The sequence below is a fragment of the Galeopterus variegatus genome, unplaced genomic scaffold, assembly GCF_000696425.1.
Source record: "Galeopterus variegatus unplaced genomic scaffold, G_variegatus-3.0.2 Scaffold356, whole genome shotgun sequence".
NCBI lineage: Eukaryota > Metazoa > Chordata > Mammalia > Dermoptera > Cynocephalidae > Galeopterus > Galeopterus variegatus.
The window spans coordinates 362165-379664 of NW_007726467.1; the positions used below are offsets into that span (position 1 = coordinate 362165).

General features: G+C 43.9%; 1 protein-coding gene and 1 pseudogene across 1 annotated transcript in view; one reads left to right on the forward strand and one right to left on the reverse strand.

The window, feature by feature from the left end:
• KANSL3 (KAT8 regulatory NSL complex subunit 3) overlaps window positions 1–11499 on the reverse strand; it is a 40475-nt gene extending 28976 nt beyond the window's left edge. The window contains exons 1-3 of the mRNA XM_008567930.1: window positions 11416–11499; window positions 10948–11212; window positions 7069–7239 (exon numbers count right to left, since the gene is read on the reverse strand). Of these exons, the coding sequence (XP_008566152.1) occupies window positions 7069–7239; window positions 10948–11162 (386 nt within the window). The 5' untranslated portion in view covers window positions 11163–11212; window positions 11416–11499. The remainder of the gene's footprint in view (window positions 1–7068; window positions 7240–10947; window positions 11213–11415) is intronic.
• A 3630-nt stretch (window positions 11500–15129) lies between these two features.
• On the forward strand, window positions 15130–15693 carry LOC103586629 (annotated as a pseudogene).
• The last annotated feature ends 1807 nt before the right edge of the window (window positions 15694–17500 follow it).

Below are 17500 nucleotides of genomic sequence, written 5' to 3' on the forward strand. Positions count from 1 at the left end.
GTCCTATAATACATTTGAGGAGCATTAATCCATTCATGAGGGATCTGCCCCCATGACTCAATCAGTTTCCAACACTGCCACATTAGAGATCAAATTTCCGCATGAGTTTTGGAGGGGACCACACATCCAAACTCCATCACTGTAGTAGTCCATTTTTGTTGCTTATAACAAAGTACACTGAACTGGATAATTTATAAAGAAAATGAAACTTATTGCTTACAGTTTCTGAGGCTGAGAAGTCCAAAGTCCATCTGGTGGTAGTGACAGTGACCCAGGGGTCTCATATTGCAAGATGGTGGAAGCAGAGAGAGCAGAGAGTGCAAAAGGCAGACTCTCCTTTTCTTTTAAAGCCCTCAGAACCATGCCCCTGACCCTGACCACCATTTTTAATCCATTCACTACTGCATGGTCCTACAATCCAATCACCTCTTCAAGGCTCCACCTTTCAATTACCATAATAGGATTCCCCCCCCTCTTAACAGTCACAGTGGGGGCTAAGTTGCTAATACATAGAACTTGGGGTACACAATTCAAGCTTCATGAGTTTTGGGGGGACATAATTCAATCCACTACAACCTCCAAAGCTTCCCACCCTTTTGTAACCCCCTCTTGGGAATACTAGAAGCAGTCTCAGATTTCTTGGGATTGTCCATTTCTTTTTTTTTTTGTACTTCTCTTGGCTTAATTCCTGACAGTCATCAGTATCCAGTCAGTTTTTGCTGTGGTTTGATATTCAGAAAGACTTTTGTGTTTGGGAGGTAGGAAGCGAATACTTCAGCTCAATGTTGGGGCTCAGGATACCATGGGACTGGGGAGGCTTGCTGGGACCAGTGGCTCTAACCCACTGGTTCATAATCTCATTTTCCTTCACAGCATTTAAATGCACAGCCCACTCCCATGAGTAGCATCTCTCTTATATAGAGTGATTCTCAGATGGGCTTGGGGATTTTGTGGTGGTGGGAAGAAATAGGATCATCACAAGTAGTTTAAAAAAGCTCTCTAGAGATACATGGATATATCTCCATATTAATACACCTCTTTGTTTTTAATGGCTGGATTAAAGTCTACTCTATTTGTGGGCATTTAGTTTGTGTCTCTTTTATTCATATTTATAAATAATCGCACTGACCACCCCACCCTTCTCCCAAACACACACACACACACACACACACACACACACACACACACACACACACACACACACACACCTTTTTTTTTTTTTTTCATAAGATGACCAGTAAGGGGATCTGAACCTTTGTGTTGTCAGCACCACACTCTCCCAAGTAAGTGAACCAGCCATCCCTATATAGGGACCCAAAACTGTGGCGTTGGTGTTATCAGCACTGCACTCTCCCAAGTGAGCCACAGGCCAGCCCTTATCTGTATCTTTATACATTCATGCAAGTATCTCTATAGAATAAACTTCTTTAAGTAGAAATGAAAGATCAAAGGCTATCAGTTAAAATTCCTGAATTTCTAATTCTGTAAAAATATACATATAAAGAACCTGCAGTATCTTAAAAGGGGTACTGTATTGTAGCCTCATCTCCAACAATAATGCTCATTTATAACAAACCATGTTTAACAACAAATACAATTTCTTCATGTTCAACAATCTCTGGAGTTTTCTCAAAGCCTATTTTGATCACACTGCAAACTTTAATTCCAAGAACAGAGAATGAGGCATAATTTATGAGGCATCAACAGCATTTCCAAAATTATACTGTTCTTTACTATATAACAGGATGTTTTCCCTATTTGTTTTTCTTACTCTATATTTATTCTGAAACCCAAAATGATGGGAGCAAGGAAAATGATGTGAACAAAAGGGGAGGAGGGTTAGAAAGCTATTTAAAAATTACTACTACACATCAATGACAGCTGAAATTAAATTTAAAATCCACAATGCTGAGAATCAAAAATCCCAGAAAAAGTTCTTAGGATTATTGCTGGGATATATAACAAAATGATTCCAAGAACTGAAACATGTTCTCTATATTCTGTCAGCTTCGTGGGAGGCTGGAAAATTAAGTGGGCAGAAAAAATGATCTAACCCAAGATTAAGATAAAGAGCATGCAAAAGATATAATTAAGGAAAATTTTAAAAACAGGAGACAATTTTAAATACAAGTCTAAACAGTCAAATAGCTGATGGGAACTGTGGTGAGTCAACTGGCTCCCCTCCACCTAAACCTATTCAATTTTCATGAGTTCAAAAATGCCTTTTCCTCATTTCTTAGATGAGATCAGATAATCGTTTGTTTTCCATGCACTGACTGAATTGGAATAATATGCTGACCTCTGGCTCATCCTATTCAAAGTAGCCAAAATATCACACTGTTACTAAAAAAATCTGATATTTTCAAAGGCAATCATTTTCCTGATACTGTTTAAAGGGAGACTGATTCAACATTAAAATGTCTAAAGGATTTTTTTTAACCAGAAGTCAAACAGGAAGAAACAACATCAGAAGAACTCAATAGGTCACACTTTTTTCAGATTTTTGCCTAAACACTAGGAGAAAGGAAGGAATGAAGGAAGGGGAAAGTGGGTGGGGGGAAGGGAGTGAGGGAAAATAAAGATATTGGACATAAAATTTCAAACATCCAACCTAAGATTTAAACACAGATACATACAATATTAAGATATATAATTAGAGAAAGTTCAGAAAAGGAAAATGGGGGTTTTTTTTTTGGCGGGAATTCAGAAGTTCTGATATCTAAGACAAGACAGCCTGCTTTATGACACTACATTTTTTCACTAAAATGTTGGAAATGTCCTATAATACATTTGAGCAATACTGAGAAGTATTATGTGTCAGGAGTATTTTGTTAAATGTCTTCCAAAAGCTGTGTATCGAGTGAAAACTTGGCATCTGACAAACATCAGGAGAGAAAAAAAAAAGCTGGTCCAACATCTTCAGGACATTACTATGCCAGCAAATAGAAATCATTTCAAAGGTCCTCCAAGTTGCATGACTATGGCTCAAAAACACAAGAACATGATCCAGACCCAGTCAGAAAACTTCTATAAGGGGCTGGATAGTAAATATTTTAGGGTTTGCAGGCCATATGGTTTCAGCCACAACTATTCAACTCTGAGGCTGTAGTGCAAAAGCAGCCATGGATAATACCTCATGAATGGGCATGAATGTATTCCAATAAAACTTTATTAATGGACCCTGAAATTTGAATTTTATTCAAATACAAGGATACCTCAAAAAGTTCATGTAGGGCTGGCTGGCTAGCACACTGGTATAGTGTGGTGCTGATAACACCAAGGTCAAGAGTTTAAATCCCTGTACTGCCCAACCACAAAAAAAAAAAACCCCAAAAACAACAAAAAATTTTCATAGAAAAATAGAATTAAAAGATAATATGAATCTTTCTATGAACTTTTTGAAGACTCCTTGTATTATAGTTCTTTTGATTTTTTTGTAACCACTTAAAAATGTAAAATCCAGTCTTACCTAATGGGCATACAAAAGCAAGCAATGGACCAGATTTGGCCCATGCGTCATGTTTGACAGTTCCTGATCTAGACAATTAAATCAAGCAGAGAGAGATTTAAACCATTTTATAAAATATCAGCCATTAGTAGAGAAAGCCGGGGGGGGGGGGGGGGGTAGGTCTTCATTTTCTATACACACAGGTTATCTGAACACATTTTCTTCTGAAATAACTCAAGAGGAGGAAAGGAACCCTAACAAGGAAATTAAGTTTCTGACTCCATAAAGGGGGGGGGGGGGGGAGGGGGTAGGTCTTCATTTTCTATACACACAGGTTATCTGAACACATTTTCTTCTGAAATAACTCAAGAGGAGGAAAGGAACCCTAACAAGGAAATTAAGTTTCTGACTCCATAAAGAACAATCAGTAAGCTCTCTGGGGAAAAAATTCAGAATTCTAGGGAGCTGTCCTATAATCCATGGATCTCTTGATATGAGAAACTGTAATTTTATATGACTTTACACAGGAAGAAAGGAAGCAGCAATTTAACAATCATGTCAAGGGAAAGAATGGCAACAAGATGATTATAATCAGAGTAGAGGGAACTGCAACTCCAAACAGGCTACAGATTCAGGGACAGGGTCCTAAAATGGTGACCTCTGAAACTGAAGTTAATATCATCAAACAATGAAATTAGCTGTGTGCAGAGGTGATATACCTAAACATATGGTTTGTTAGCCTGTTGCTAATGAGAGAAGGACATCTCCAAAATCTCACTGGACACTAAAAAAACAAATAATCTAAGATAAACAACTCTAATGAATCCTATCAATCTATGTGATAACAGAAGGATGAAGGTCCACACGGGCACTGGACAAAGATAAACCAAAAATAAGAATCTGTCAGTATTTCTCTGCAGGACTGGGCAGGTGAAGGGGTGCCCTGGTCTACTCTAGGGACACATCTTGCCTAGAGCAAAGATGAGTGCGTCCAGCTATCCTGCTGAAGGACGGTGCCTCCTGCACAGACTCTCCACTTACCTATCTACTTCTGGATTAGAATGGCTTCCCAGACCTTTCTACCAGGAATGGAAGCTCTGGCCAGGCCACCCCGGTGTCTCTTCTGCTTTGCAGTTATCTCTCTCCATATAAATTAAGAAACTGGTATTCGTATGAATTATTAAGCCTCTAATGACTTCGATAAGCATGAACAGTCTCCAGAAACCTCTTACTCATAACCATGGGTAAGCTTATAAAAATATCATGCTGGCCAGTTAGCTCCATTGGTTAGAGCACAGTATTGATAACACCATGGTCAAGGGTTCAGATCTCCAAACCAGCAAGCCACCAAAAAAATAAATAAATAAATCACAGTTCTCCCATGCTCTTTCTGAAACTGCAAATTGAGAATTAAGGCAGCACGTTCTGCCATAAAGGGACATATAACCATGTGAGGCCACCTTGTTCAGCCACAACTAACTAGTCTTACTGTCTTTTTACTGACCTTAATCCAGAGAGTATGGTAGTCGAGAACTCTGAGCTCTGGAATCACACTGCTTGGTTTGAACAAATCCCTGCTCCATTACCTCCTAAGGTTTCTTAAATTCTCTGAGCTCAGTTTATTCATCTTGTAAAACAGAGATGAAGAAGGGATTTATCTCCAAGACATATTGGGAGAGTTAAAAGAGAGAATATTCATGAAGCATTTGGCCCAATGTCTGGAACCTAGAAAGTACTCAACGAATGATATTTTTTTTGTTACTATCACTGTTATTATTTTTTTATTATTATTAACTGTAACAATGGTGAGAAACCCTTTGCTGAATTCACTGACTGACAATATTCTAGTAGTTTATCTTCACTCACAGCAGTTTTCCTCTTTATCTGAAGCTCTGAAGAGTATTTCTCCTTCTTAGGGCACCACATTAACTCCAATTCAAGACCTCAACCAACTTCTTCACAAGCTCTTCAACCAAGGTGCAGAACTACTCCTCCTTCAACAGCTACTGTCTTAATCACACAAACGTAACTGCTCAATCTCATTCCCAATTTCCAACCAGCCTCATAAATCATGCCAATCACCTCAAACTTTTCTACCCCTCTTCCTATCTCGCTATCTTTCATTATTGTAAGCATTCTCCAACAGTATGGCAAGTTCACCACCTACCAACTCCTGATGTAAGGAATAACATTCCCTTACATACAGTAGAGAAGTGGATAGATACATATAGATAGCCATCAGAAAGTGCAAATTAAAACCACAATGAGATACTACTTCACCACAGTAGAATGACTATAATAAAAAATAAGAAAAGACAAAGAATAAGTGTTCTCAAGGATGTTAAGAAATTAGAACTCTCATACACTGCTGGTAGGAATGTAAAACGGTGCAGCAGCTTTGGAAAACAGTCTGGCAATTCTTCAAAAGTTAAACACAGAGTTACCACATGATCCAGCAATTCCAATTCTAGATATATATCCAACAGAATTAAAAACACAGATGCAGACATCATCTCGTACACAAATGTTCATAGCAGCATTATTCACAATAGCCAAAAAAAAAAAAAGAAACCACCTAAGTGGCCATCAACTGATTACTGGATAAATAAAATGTGAGATATTCATACAATGGAATATCATTTGGCAATAAAAAGGAATGAAGTACTGATACATGCTACAGCATGGATGAACCTTGAAAATATTATGCTCAGCAAAAGAAGCCAGTCACAAAAGATCACATACTCATGATTATCTTTACACAAAATGTCCAGAATACACAAATCTACAGAGACAGAAAGTACATTGGTCATTCCCACAGACTGGAGGGACTGGGAGGAAATAGGAGTGACTGTTAATAGGTACAGGGCTTCTTTTGAGGGTGACAAAAATGTTCATCAAATTGATTATGGTGATGGGTACACAACTCTGAATATACTAAAAATTACAACTGCACACATTAAATAGGTGAATTGTATGGTATATAAGTAATATCTCCATAAAGCTGTTACATAAGATAAATAAATGTTTACCAAATGAAGGAACAAATGACCGGGAGAGTGCTGAGTCCCCTAGGGGCAATAAGAAGCCTAGCCAGCAAACTCATGAAAACAGGCTTAAGCGTGTGCCCTCAAAAGCAAAGATTGCAAATCTATTTTAGAAGCCTCTCAAACATCTGTTAGCTTTTCATGAGACTCCAAAACATTTTCTCTACCCTAGTTATAGACAATATAAACACACTATCTTACAAATGTACATTTAATTTTTTTGTAGATGGCTGACCCTTACTTGTGCTATAAACTTGTACTATATGAGCTACAGAGCTAGCCATACCTATCAAATTTGTTTATTTATTCAACAAACATTTATTATATGCCAATTATGTGCCAGGCAGTGTCCTAGTGTCAGGGATGAAAAGATGGCTGAGATACAAGCCCTGCTTTCAAGGAGTTCACAGCATTGTGAGCTGAGAGTTATAATGTGAGAGTTAGGAGACAATTCTGACTTGTGCAGCTGAAATAAGCTCCTAATAAACATGTTTCAAAGAAGCCAATGATATAAAATAATTACAGAACAGTGACCATTAATCCTGCAGTAACCCATCCTCCTGAGGAGTGGCCTACCTGTTAACATGCTCCTCCCAGTCCTCTGGTGGGGGAGGGGCATCTGCATCAGTCCTGGCAAAGATGACATGACGTTCACACTCGTTCATCACGCTGCGCGCCTTCTGATTATCATAGAGTGGCACAGGAGTTGAAGTGACCGTCTCCACATCTATTGGGACGTCTGATTCACTGTAAACAGGTGAGGAAATAGGACCAGGCCACACGTACTTCACACAACACAGGTGTTTAATGATCATCTGGTTGCCAAAAAATGTCTCTGTAATATAGTCAGCTTTAAATTATGCATAAGCACATTATATCCACAAGAAATTTTTGATTTGAAGTCATCTTTCCCACACTTGTCTAGATCTCTGCCCTCTCTGACACACTGGTATATGCTGGAGGAACATAAAGTCATTTTTAAATAAGTCTATACAAAAAATGACAAGCAAATATATATATATATATATATATATATTTTTTTTTTTTTTTTTTTTTTTTTTTTTGACCGGTAAGGGGATCACAACGCTTGGCATGGTGTGGTCCACGCCACGCTCAGCCAGTGAGCACACTGGCCATCCCTATATAGGATCCAAACTCGTGGCCTCAGTGCCAGCACCACACTCTCCCAAGTGAGCCACAGGGCCGGCCCGCAAATATTTTCTTAAAAAGACAAATACATTCCATAAGCAAACAGTAGATGGCCTAGTGTCCAATACAATAGCTATAAACTAAACCACATGGTACCCACTTAAATTTAAATTAATAAAACTAAATAGAATTTAAAAATTCAGTTCCTCAGTCACACTAGCCACATTTCAAGTGCTCAATAGATATATGGGGATACCAGCTATCACACTGGACATGACAGGTACAGAATATTTCTATTATTGTAGAGCTCTATTGGACAGTGCTGGTCAAGAGTTTAAAATTATTCATACAAACTCCCTTCCATTAGCAATCAACTGATAGTTAATTATATGCTTGTAAAAGCCTGTGACTATCCAAGACAGATCACCTGGAATGCAAATACCTTAGCTATTTAACTCACTTTGTTAACTCACAGAGCCTGGGAACAGAAACAAATATAAACGGACATCTGAAAATCTTTCATATTTTCAAATGATGTTAATGAAATCCTAGTGCCATACATTAACTGTCACCCAAAACACTATGCCAATCAAACTGGTCTAATGGATGTTTACCAAACATCATGTTAACTTTTTTGACCTCAATGATCTTATTGCATCTATTCCCTTTGACTGGAACAACTATATCATTATGAAATGAAGTGAAATAATGTACAGTTAGATTTGAAAGTGGGTGAAAGAGCTGATTATCTTCTCTAGACCAGACACTGGGCTAGCCACTTGGACATGTATGCTTAAAATAAATCTTTAGGGCCGGCCTGGTGGCGCACTGCGGTGGCGCTCCCGCCGAGGGTTCGGATCCCACATACAGACCGGTTCCCGCTCACTGGCTGAGCGAGGCTCGGGAGCAACACCGAGGGTTGCGATCCCGTTGCCGGTCCCGGTCCGGGGGCGACACTGAGGGTTGCTATCCGTTGCCGGACACGGAAAAAGACAAAAAAAAAAAGAAAAGAAAAGAAAAATAAATAAATAAATAAATCTTTTGATTTTACCATCCCAAAGCTATATTTCCTCAGTCTTCCCCAGCTGCTCAAGCCATAAATTTAAGAGTCATCTTAATTTTATCTTTCCTCTTAACCCTAGCCCCTCTTTCCAATTCACCACAGCAGGTCCTGTTGGCTGTACCTATGAAATATATCTCAATGCCATCCATTTTTCTCCATTTGTACCATTCCCACCCCTATCCAAGCCATCAGGATTTCTGGCCCATCTTGGACTACTGCAATGGCCTCCTAGCTGGTCTTCTAACTTCCACTCCTGCATTATAATCTATTCAACAAAAATCCAAAGTGGTCTTTTAAAACTATAAATTGGATCTCAAGCTTAAATTCCTCAGTGACTTCTTAACACTCTTAGAATCAAATTTCTACATGATGTAGCCTCTGCCAACTTCTCTCTACCTCCCACTTATAACCCTACTGCCACTATATTCCAGCCACATTGACCTAAAAGAGTTCCTAGAACATGCCAAATTTCCATTTTCAGGGCCTATATAAGGAGACAGGACTAATAAGCGGCAATAATTGCTTAAGTACTGAAACAGCCAAGTCCACAGATTCTTGCTTTAGGAAAACATAAGGAGATAACAGACACAGGAGCTTCAATGTCAGCAAGAGGAAAAGATCTCAAACTCTATTTAAAGGAATCTTTCTGGGGCCGGCCACTTAGGAGAGTGCGGTGCCGATAACACCAAGGCCACGGGTTCAGATCCCTATATAGGGATGGCCAGCTGGCTCACTTGGGAGAGCGTGGTGCTGACAACACCAAGACAAGGGTTAAGATCTCCTTACTATATAAACAAATAAAGGAGTCTTTCAGTTATGTGCTAGGCCAAAGGCAACAGAATTTTGCTAGAGTATTCCCCAAAGTCACAGATCCTGTGTTCTGTACAATAAAAATGCCAAGAAAATGGGAAATAAAATAAAAACTACTATTCTGCCTGTGTTTAAAACACACATATCATGGTATCTCTAACTCATTAAGGCTCCATAGGGGGATATAAAGAGGCAAAATACAAGATCTCTATCCCCCAACAAAACTAAAATCTGTGCTTGAGGGAAAATTAAACGTTTGGTCAGATTAAAAATAAACAAGCAAAAACTCTTCTCAAAAACTTTATAAAATTATTAAGAGCATGATTTTTTTCTTTTTTTAAAAAAAATAAAAGATGACCGGTAAGGGGATCTTAACCCTTGGCTTGGTGTTGTCAGCACCACGCTCAGCCAGTGAGCGACCGGCCATCCCTATATAGGAGCCGAACCCATGGCCCTGGTGTTATCAGCACGGCACTCTCCTGAGTGAGCCATGGGCTGGCCCTAAGGGCATGATTTGATGATCAGAATAGAACATATCAAGAAATCTTGAAATGCAAGAAATTAAAATGCCTTAAAGTTCAAGAGAATTGTCAAACAGGTTTATTAAGGCCAAATGTAACTGTACCACATATCAGGTAGTAAATTTATGAAACTTTCTTACCCTATTATGTAGGCTGGCTGAAAATAAAATTAGACCTAAGAAGGGTTTAGATTAACCGACAGGTGGCAGTTCTGTAACAAACTAAGAGAGAAAGCAATGTCTTGGGAAATAGCTCCTAACCTTTATGTGTGAAGCCAGGAAAATCAAAATGCATTACCATAAAAAGACCATTGTTGCCACTGGCAAGCAAACTGGAACACTAGACTAAAGTGACAAGGAGTCTTATCCTGTGTGGCAATTTTTTAAAATCAACTTTTCAGTTCTTTTCTTCACCAGTTAAAAAATCCTTTTCGGGCCAGCCCGGTGGCGCACTCGGTAGAGCGCGGCGGCGCTCCCACCGAGGGTTCGGATCCCATATAGAGACTGGTCCGCTCACTGGTTGAGCGCAGTGTGGGCGCGACACCGAGGATTGCGATCCTGTTGCCGTTCGCGGTATGGGCGCGACACCGAGGGTTGCGATCCCGTTGTCGGTCACGAAAAAAGACAAAAAAAAAAAAATCCTTTTCAATTTCCTCTCTCTGCAGAAGTCCTATCATCTAGTGGAAGAGGTTGTCTGCTTTCCTTTACACATCCTATTTTCCTAACGCATTAGGAGATGTCTCCTATGCAGATACCCATATTTAGGGTCTGATATCCTTATGCTGCTTAACAGAAATGCCTGAATTAAACATCCAAGTTCCCATACAATCTCCCCAATCATCCCCAAGAAAATCCTCTCTAATCCCCACCAGTTAGGGCAGTGGCAGCCCTCAGGAGAGAAGATTAAACTCACATGGTACTTTCATGTTGCCGCCGGGGAGTAACAAAGAGCATGCGGGTGGGGCGGGCACTACTGGCATCTGGGTGAGCACTCCATGGCTTGGCATAGCTATGATCCAGAAAAACCAGGTCCAGCTCCCGTTCGTGCACTGAAAGCTGGAAGAGCAGGGACGTGCCCATGCGCCGAGCTGAGGTCTGGAAGTCCCTCTCCCCACCCCGGTGGGCCATGTTGGTAGAGGGGCAGCAAATTAGAGCATGGGTATCTGCATGCTAGTCACCTGCGGGAAAAAGTTTCAGTTTAAGTCAATTCAAATATCCCAAATTTCTCCGAACCTAGACCGTCTAATACGTTTACGTTTGTGACCTACCATCACTCATATTGAGTACCACTATACAGCACACCTTTGCCCGTGGGAAAGTTCCTGAAACTCCACACCACCACCAAAAAAGGCTAGAGTGCCATGAGTTCCTCCATACTCACTCTCTCAAAATTCGGTAACTGGAAAGCTGACTCCAAGGTTCACAAAGACCTCCCACGGCCAGACACCGAACTTGCTCGGCCAGCACCACAATTTCCTACGTGGGTGGTAAGGGTTTCGGCAAACACAGGAAAAACAAATTGAATTCTTCAAAAGCTCAGGGTCTCTACTGCTTCACCCCATTCTCTAAAGAAAATGTGAACAGAGCCGTGTCCGCAGCTGGAGCGTGACACCCCTGTAAGAGCAGGGCCACGCGGGCCACAAAGAAGCTAACCACACGCACAGCAAGGGCTCCGCTGGCTTCAAGTCGCCCGTTTTATGTTAAAACAAAAGTTCTGCGACTACTTCATAACAGTCTGGAGTTCTTAAAATATAAAAATGAGAGCTCCCCGCCGCATAGCCTGTGACAAAAGGAAACCTTAAGAAGCCCTTTCTTCCTCTCCCTAGGGGGAGGCGTCCCTGGCAAACCGCCCGCTACTCCAGGGACCCCTCGGGGGGTTCCCGCCACTGAACCCCTAAACGGCCTATCTAGGAGGCAGGGCTTAAGATGCGCCTTTTACAGACGAAGGGGCCGGCTCAGGGGACTGAAGGGACTTGGCCAAGGTCATCGAGAGTTCGCGACGAGGAGGAGTGAGCGGCGGTGAGCGGCGGTGAGCGGCGGTGAGCGGCGGTGAGCGGCGGTGAGCGGCGGTGAGCGGCGGTGAGCGGCGGTGAGCGGCGGTGAGCGGCGGTGAGCGGCGGTGAGCGGCGGTGAGCGGCGGTGAGCGGCGGTGAGCGGCGGTGAGCGGCGGTGAGCGGCGGTGAGCGGCGGTGAGCGGCGGTGAGCGGCGGTGAGCGGCGGTGAGCGGCGGTGAGCGGCGGTGAGCGGCGGTGAGCGGCGGTGAGCGGCGGTGAGCGGCGGTGAGCGGCGGTGAGCGGCGGTGAGCGGCGGTGAGCGGCGGTGAGCGGCGGTGAGCGGCGGTGAGCGGCGGTGAGCGGCGGTGAGCGGCGGTGAGCGGCGGTGAGCGGCGGTGAGCGGCGGTGAGCGGCGGTGAGCGGCGGTGAGCGGCGGTGAGCGGCGGTGAGCGGCGGTGAGCGGCGGTGAGCGGCGGTGAGCGGCGGTGAGCGGCGGTGAGCGGCGGTGAGCGGCGGTGAGCGGCGGTGAGCGGCGGTGAGCGGCGGTGAGCGGCGGTGAGCGGCGGTGAGCGGCGGTGAGCGGCGGTGAGCGGCGGTGAGCGGCGGTGAGCGGCGGTGAGCGGCGGTGAGCGGCGGTGAGCGGCGGTGAGCGGCGGTGAGCGGCGGTGAGCGGCGGTGAGCGGCGGTGAGCGGCGGTGAGCGGCGGTGAGCGGCGGTGAGCGGCGGTGAGCGGCGGTGAGCGGCGGTGAGCGGCGGTGAGCGGCGGTGAGCGGCGGTGAGCGGCGGTGAGCGGCGGTGAGCGGCGGTGAGCGGCAAAGCCCGGAAAGGACACAGCTCCGGCGACTTAGTCCGGAGGGGAGGCGTCGGGAACGCGCGCACGTCTCCGAGGCAGAAAGTCAGCGCGAAGGCTGAGTTCCACCTCGTGCATTTCAAGCAGGGCCAAGCGAGGGCGAAGGACGAGGCTGGCTCCCACAGCCCCAGTTCTCACCGCCCTACCCGGTTTGGTCCTTTGCCCCGTGCCTGGCCGCCCCAGGGGCAGGGCTGAGAGGGGCGCAGCTGCAGCTCCCAGAGCAGCCCGCCTGATTTTACGAATTCAGAATTTACTCTTGGGCAGGCCGGTTAGCTCGGGTGGTTAGAGTGCAGTACTGATAACACCAAGGTCCAGGGTTCGATCCCTGTACCAGCCAGCCGCCCAAAAAAACCGACACAGACACACAAATAGATTTCACTGATGGTAATTACCATGAGGGGCCCAGAGTGGTCTAGAAGAAGAAAACTTTCCCACTGAGGGGGTTGGGGTGGCGTCATGAAGAAGTCACTTGGGGCTGGACTCTGGAGGAGCAGGCCATTGCAGATAGGGGGATTGGAAAGGCGGTGAGGGCCGATGCAGAGGTAGCTAATGGACCAAATACAGCACACCATTTTCTTCGGCCAGCACTTTACTTTCTTAACATTTTATTTAGTTGCAACATTTTAAGCTTGGGAGATTTCATGAAAAAATCCAGATTTTTCGAGTCTCTCTGAAAAATTGGAGGTTGTGGGCCGGCCGGGTGGCGCACTGGATAGTGCGACCGCTTGGGAGCGCAGCGGCGCTCCCGCCGAGGGTTCGGATCCCATGTGGAGACCGGTTCCCGCTCACTGGCTGAGCACGGTGTGGGCACAACACCGAGGGTTGCGATCCCGTTACCGGTCAGTAAAAAAGAAAAAAATTGGAGGTTGTGGCAGCACTGGACTCCCCTTCCAGTGTGACAGGCATGGGGTCTGCATTTGCCCTCACCCCGGCCAACCTCGCACCACCTCCTTGGCCCCTGTGGCATTTGATTCATCAGCCAACCCCGATACACCACACACACACTCAAAGTACTTCCCAATCCCCACCTCAATGTAAATGCAATGTCTCTGGCATAGAAAATACAATCAGCGACCAAGTCCTACCATTTTAGGGTAATTAGTAGATTGGTTCATTTGGGTCGCTGTATCTGTCAGGAGTAAGACAACTGACTTGCCATGCTGATGGAAATGGGGTGCAGAGACCAGCCCAAATAAAGAGACATAGTGCTCCAGAGGATCTGCGCAATGCCACATAGGACTGTGAGTACCTAGAGGAAAATTGGGGGTGGTGGGCAGTGGAGAGGAGGGAAATCGTGGTGATTTCACAATTCTGAATCATGTCTAGCACACAGTGAGCCTTTTCTACAGCAGGGATGGCAAACCCTTAGTGCTTGTGCTACAGTGTTTTGTTTTGTTTCTTCCCGTGCCCATGGCAGACATGATTGATCAATCACAGTCCACTCTACCTCTGAACCCAGAAGCAACTTCAAAATCATCTTCTCCACACAGCACTCCAAGCTGTCACTACCAAATACTTAGAGATGGCCATCTCTTCTCTATAATGCCTCTCCTCCCTCTGATACCCTATAGCACACACGTAGCCTTCATTCATTCATTCACAAATATCCCTTAAATTCCTACTATATGGTAAGTACTGTGCTAGGAGCTGAGGATACAGCACTGATGAGACAAACTTTTTAATGTACATAAGTAATTCTTTAATTTATAACTGTGATAACAGGATTAGCATTTGGAGTATGCTAAACAAGTTCTAGATGACATAAAGGACTTACTTCATTTAATCCTCTAATACTTTAGGGCCGGCCCCGTGGCTCACTTGGGAGAGTGCAGTGCTGGTAGCGCCAAGGCTGCGGGTTCGGATCCTATATAGGGATGGCAAACCTATATAGGGATGGCTGGTGCGCTTGCTGGCTGAGCATGGTTTACACAACACCATGCCGAGGGTTGCGATCCCCTTACCGGTCAGAACAAAAAAATAAATAAATAAAAAATAAAATAAAAAAATAATCCTCTAATACTTTATAAGCTAGGTTCTAGTACAGTCATATCCAGAGAGCTAAAGTTTTTTGCCCAAGGTCACAAAGCTAGTAAGTAGCAAAGGCAGATTTGGAACTGAGGCAGCTGAGTGGAGAGAGCCAAAATTGGAGAGATAGACAGAGGCTGGAGCCTGCAGGACTCCAGATATACCCCATTAAGAATTATGGTATTGCAGAGAGGCCCCGAGATGCTGAGCAAGAAGAAGAAATGCAATGCGGATTAAGAAGATCATGCAGACGGACAAAGAGATTGGTAAGGTGGTGGTAGCTGGGCCTGTGATCATCTTCTGGGTGCTCAAGCTCTTCCTGGAGTCATGTTGAAGAAGTCCTGCCAGGTGACCCAGCCCCGAAACTCCAAGACCATGACCACATCCCACCTCAAGCACTGCCTGGAGCTGGAGCAGGTTTGACTTCTTGAAGGACCTGGTGACATCTGTGCCTGAAACGCAGGGGGATGGGGAAGACAAATCACATGGATGGGGACAAGGGTGTCTGCAGAGGCCAGAAGCCAGGCAGCAGCAGCTGGAGGAACAGTGGGATGGGAAGCAAAGGCAAGGACAGGAAGCTGTCAGGGACCGTCTTGGAGCAGGAGGATAAGTCTGAAGACACAGATACTGAGGGGGGAGAGGAGGCATCACAGCCCCCACCCCAGGCCAGCCACCCCCCTGCCCATTTTCAGAGCCCCCTGACACCCTTCATGCCCTTCACCTCTACTCCGCCTTTGCCCCAGTGTCCCTGGACCCCTCAGCACCTGATGCAGAAGATGAAGAGGATTAGGATTTCTAGTGCCCTCTTGTCCCCCAGGCCATGCCCTGTTTTTGTTGGTTTTAGTTGCTCTGGGGGGAAGACAGAAGATAAAGATGTTCTTAACTTTATTTTTAAAATAAATAAAATGGAATGTCAGTGGGGGAAAAAAAGAATTTTGGTATTGACCATAGATTGCTTTATGTTGTTAACTTTCTATGTGTTTTGTGTAGAGAGAGTAGATCCTGAAAGTCAGGGAGGTTAACCTTCTTTGTATCCTCCAGAGAACATAGTCCAGGACATAGATAATGGTTTGAGTGTTGACTCAGTGATTGATTGATTGGTTAGCTGGCTGGCAGCAAGACACCAAGAGCCATGGGTCAAGATGAAAAATAAATGTCTACCCATTCATATCCACTAGCATAGCTAAAAAACCAACAATGACAACAAAAAAACAAATGCTAAAAAGTGTTAGCAAGTATGTGGAGAAATTAAAATCCTCATTCATTGCTGGTGGGATTGTAAAATGGTGTAGCCACTTTGGAAAACAGTCTGGAAGTTCCTCAGAAAGTTAAGCACAGAGTTAACATATGACCCAGCAATTTCACTCCTAAGTTTATACACAGAGAATTGAAACATATGTACACACAAAAAACAAGTACGTGAATGTTCAGAGCAGCATTATTCATAATAGGCAAAATATGGAAACAACCCAAATGTCCATAACTGATGAATGAAAAAATGAAAGTGGTATATCCATATGTCAACCATAAAAAGTAATGAGGCACTGATACATGCTACAACATGGATGAACTTTGAAAATATTATGCTAAGTGAAAGAAGCCAGTCACAAAAGGCCACATATTGTATGATTTCATTTATATGAAATATCCAGAATAAGCAAATCTAAAAAGATAAAGTGTAGATTGATGGATTCCTGCGGCTATGGAAAGGGAGAAATGGGGATTGATTGCTAATAGTTAAAATAGATTATTTTTAGGATGATAAAATTATTCTGGAATTAGATAGTGATGATAGTCATGCAACTTTGAGAATATACTAAAAACCTGAATTGTATCATTTAAAAGGCTGCATTTATGTTATGTGAATTATATCTCAGTAAACCTGGGTTTGTTGTTTTTGTTTTTGTTTTTGTTTTTGGCAGCTGGCTTGCAAGGAGAACTAAACCCTTGACCTTGGTGTCACAAGTCCATGCTCTAACTAACTGAGCTACCCAGGCAGCCCTAAACCTCCTATTTAAAAAGTTTTGAGCCACTGAGATTTTGGAGTTGTTTGTTACTCAGCATAATGTAGTTCATCCTGACTGATACACCCAGCCAGATGACCAGTCAACTGCAAGGACAGAGTAGAGACATGGATAGACATGTAAAACTCAAAAAATTCAGAAAGCTACTGAAAACTGTGTTTCACCAAGATGCATTTACTCCATTAAATTGAGGAGGAGGAAGACATGGGATCCAGGAAATAGCGTTCAACACAGAAGATGAGGCAGACAAGGGGAATCCTAAAGATGATGGTGAAGGGTTGTCCCAGGACAATAGATGTGTGGTGGGTCTAGGGAAAATCAGTCTACATTGGAGGAGAAGAGAAGGCTAGGCAGAATATCCCCAGGGAAAATAATAAAATGGAAAATACCTGACTGATTTGAATCTGGGCAAAATTGTATTAAAAGGAGTACTACAGAAGGATGTCAGAAGATTGGTCAGGGCCGGCCTGGTGGTGCACTGCTACAGTGCGCCGCTTGGGAGCGCGGCAGCGCTCCCGCCGAGGGTTCGAATCCCATATAGAGACCGGTCCGCTCACTGGTTGAGGGCGGTGC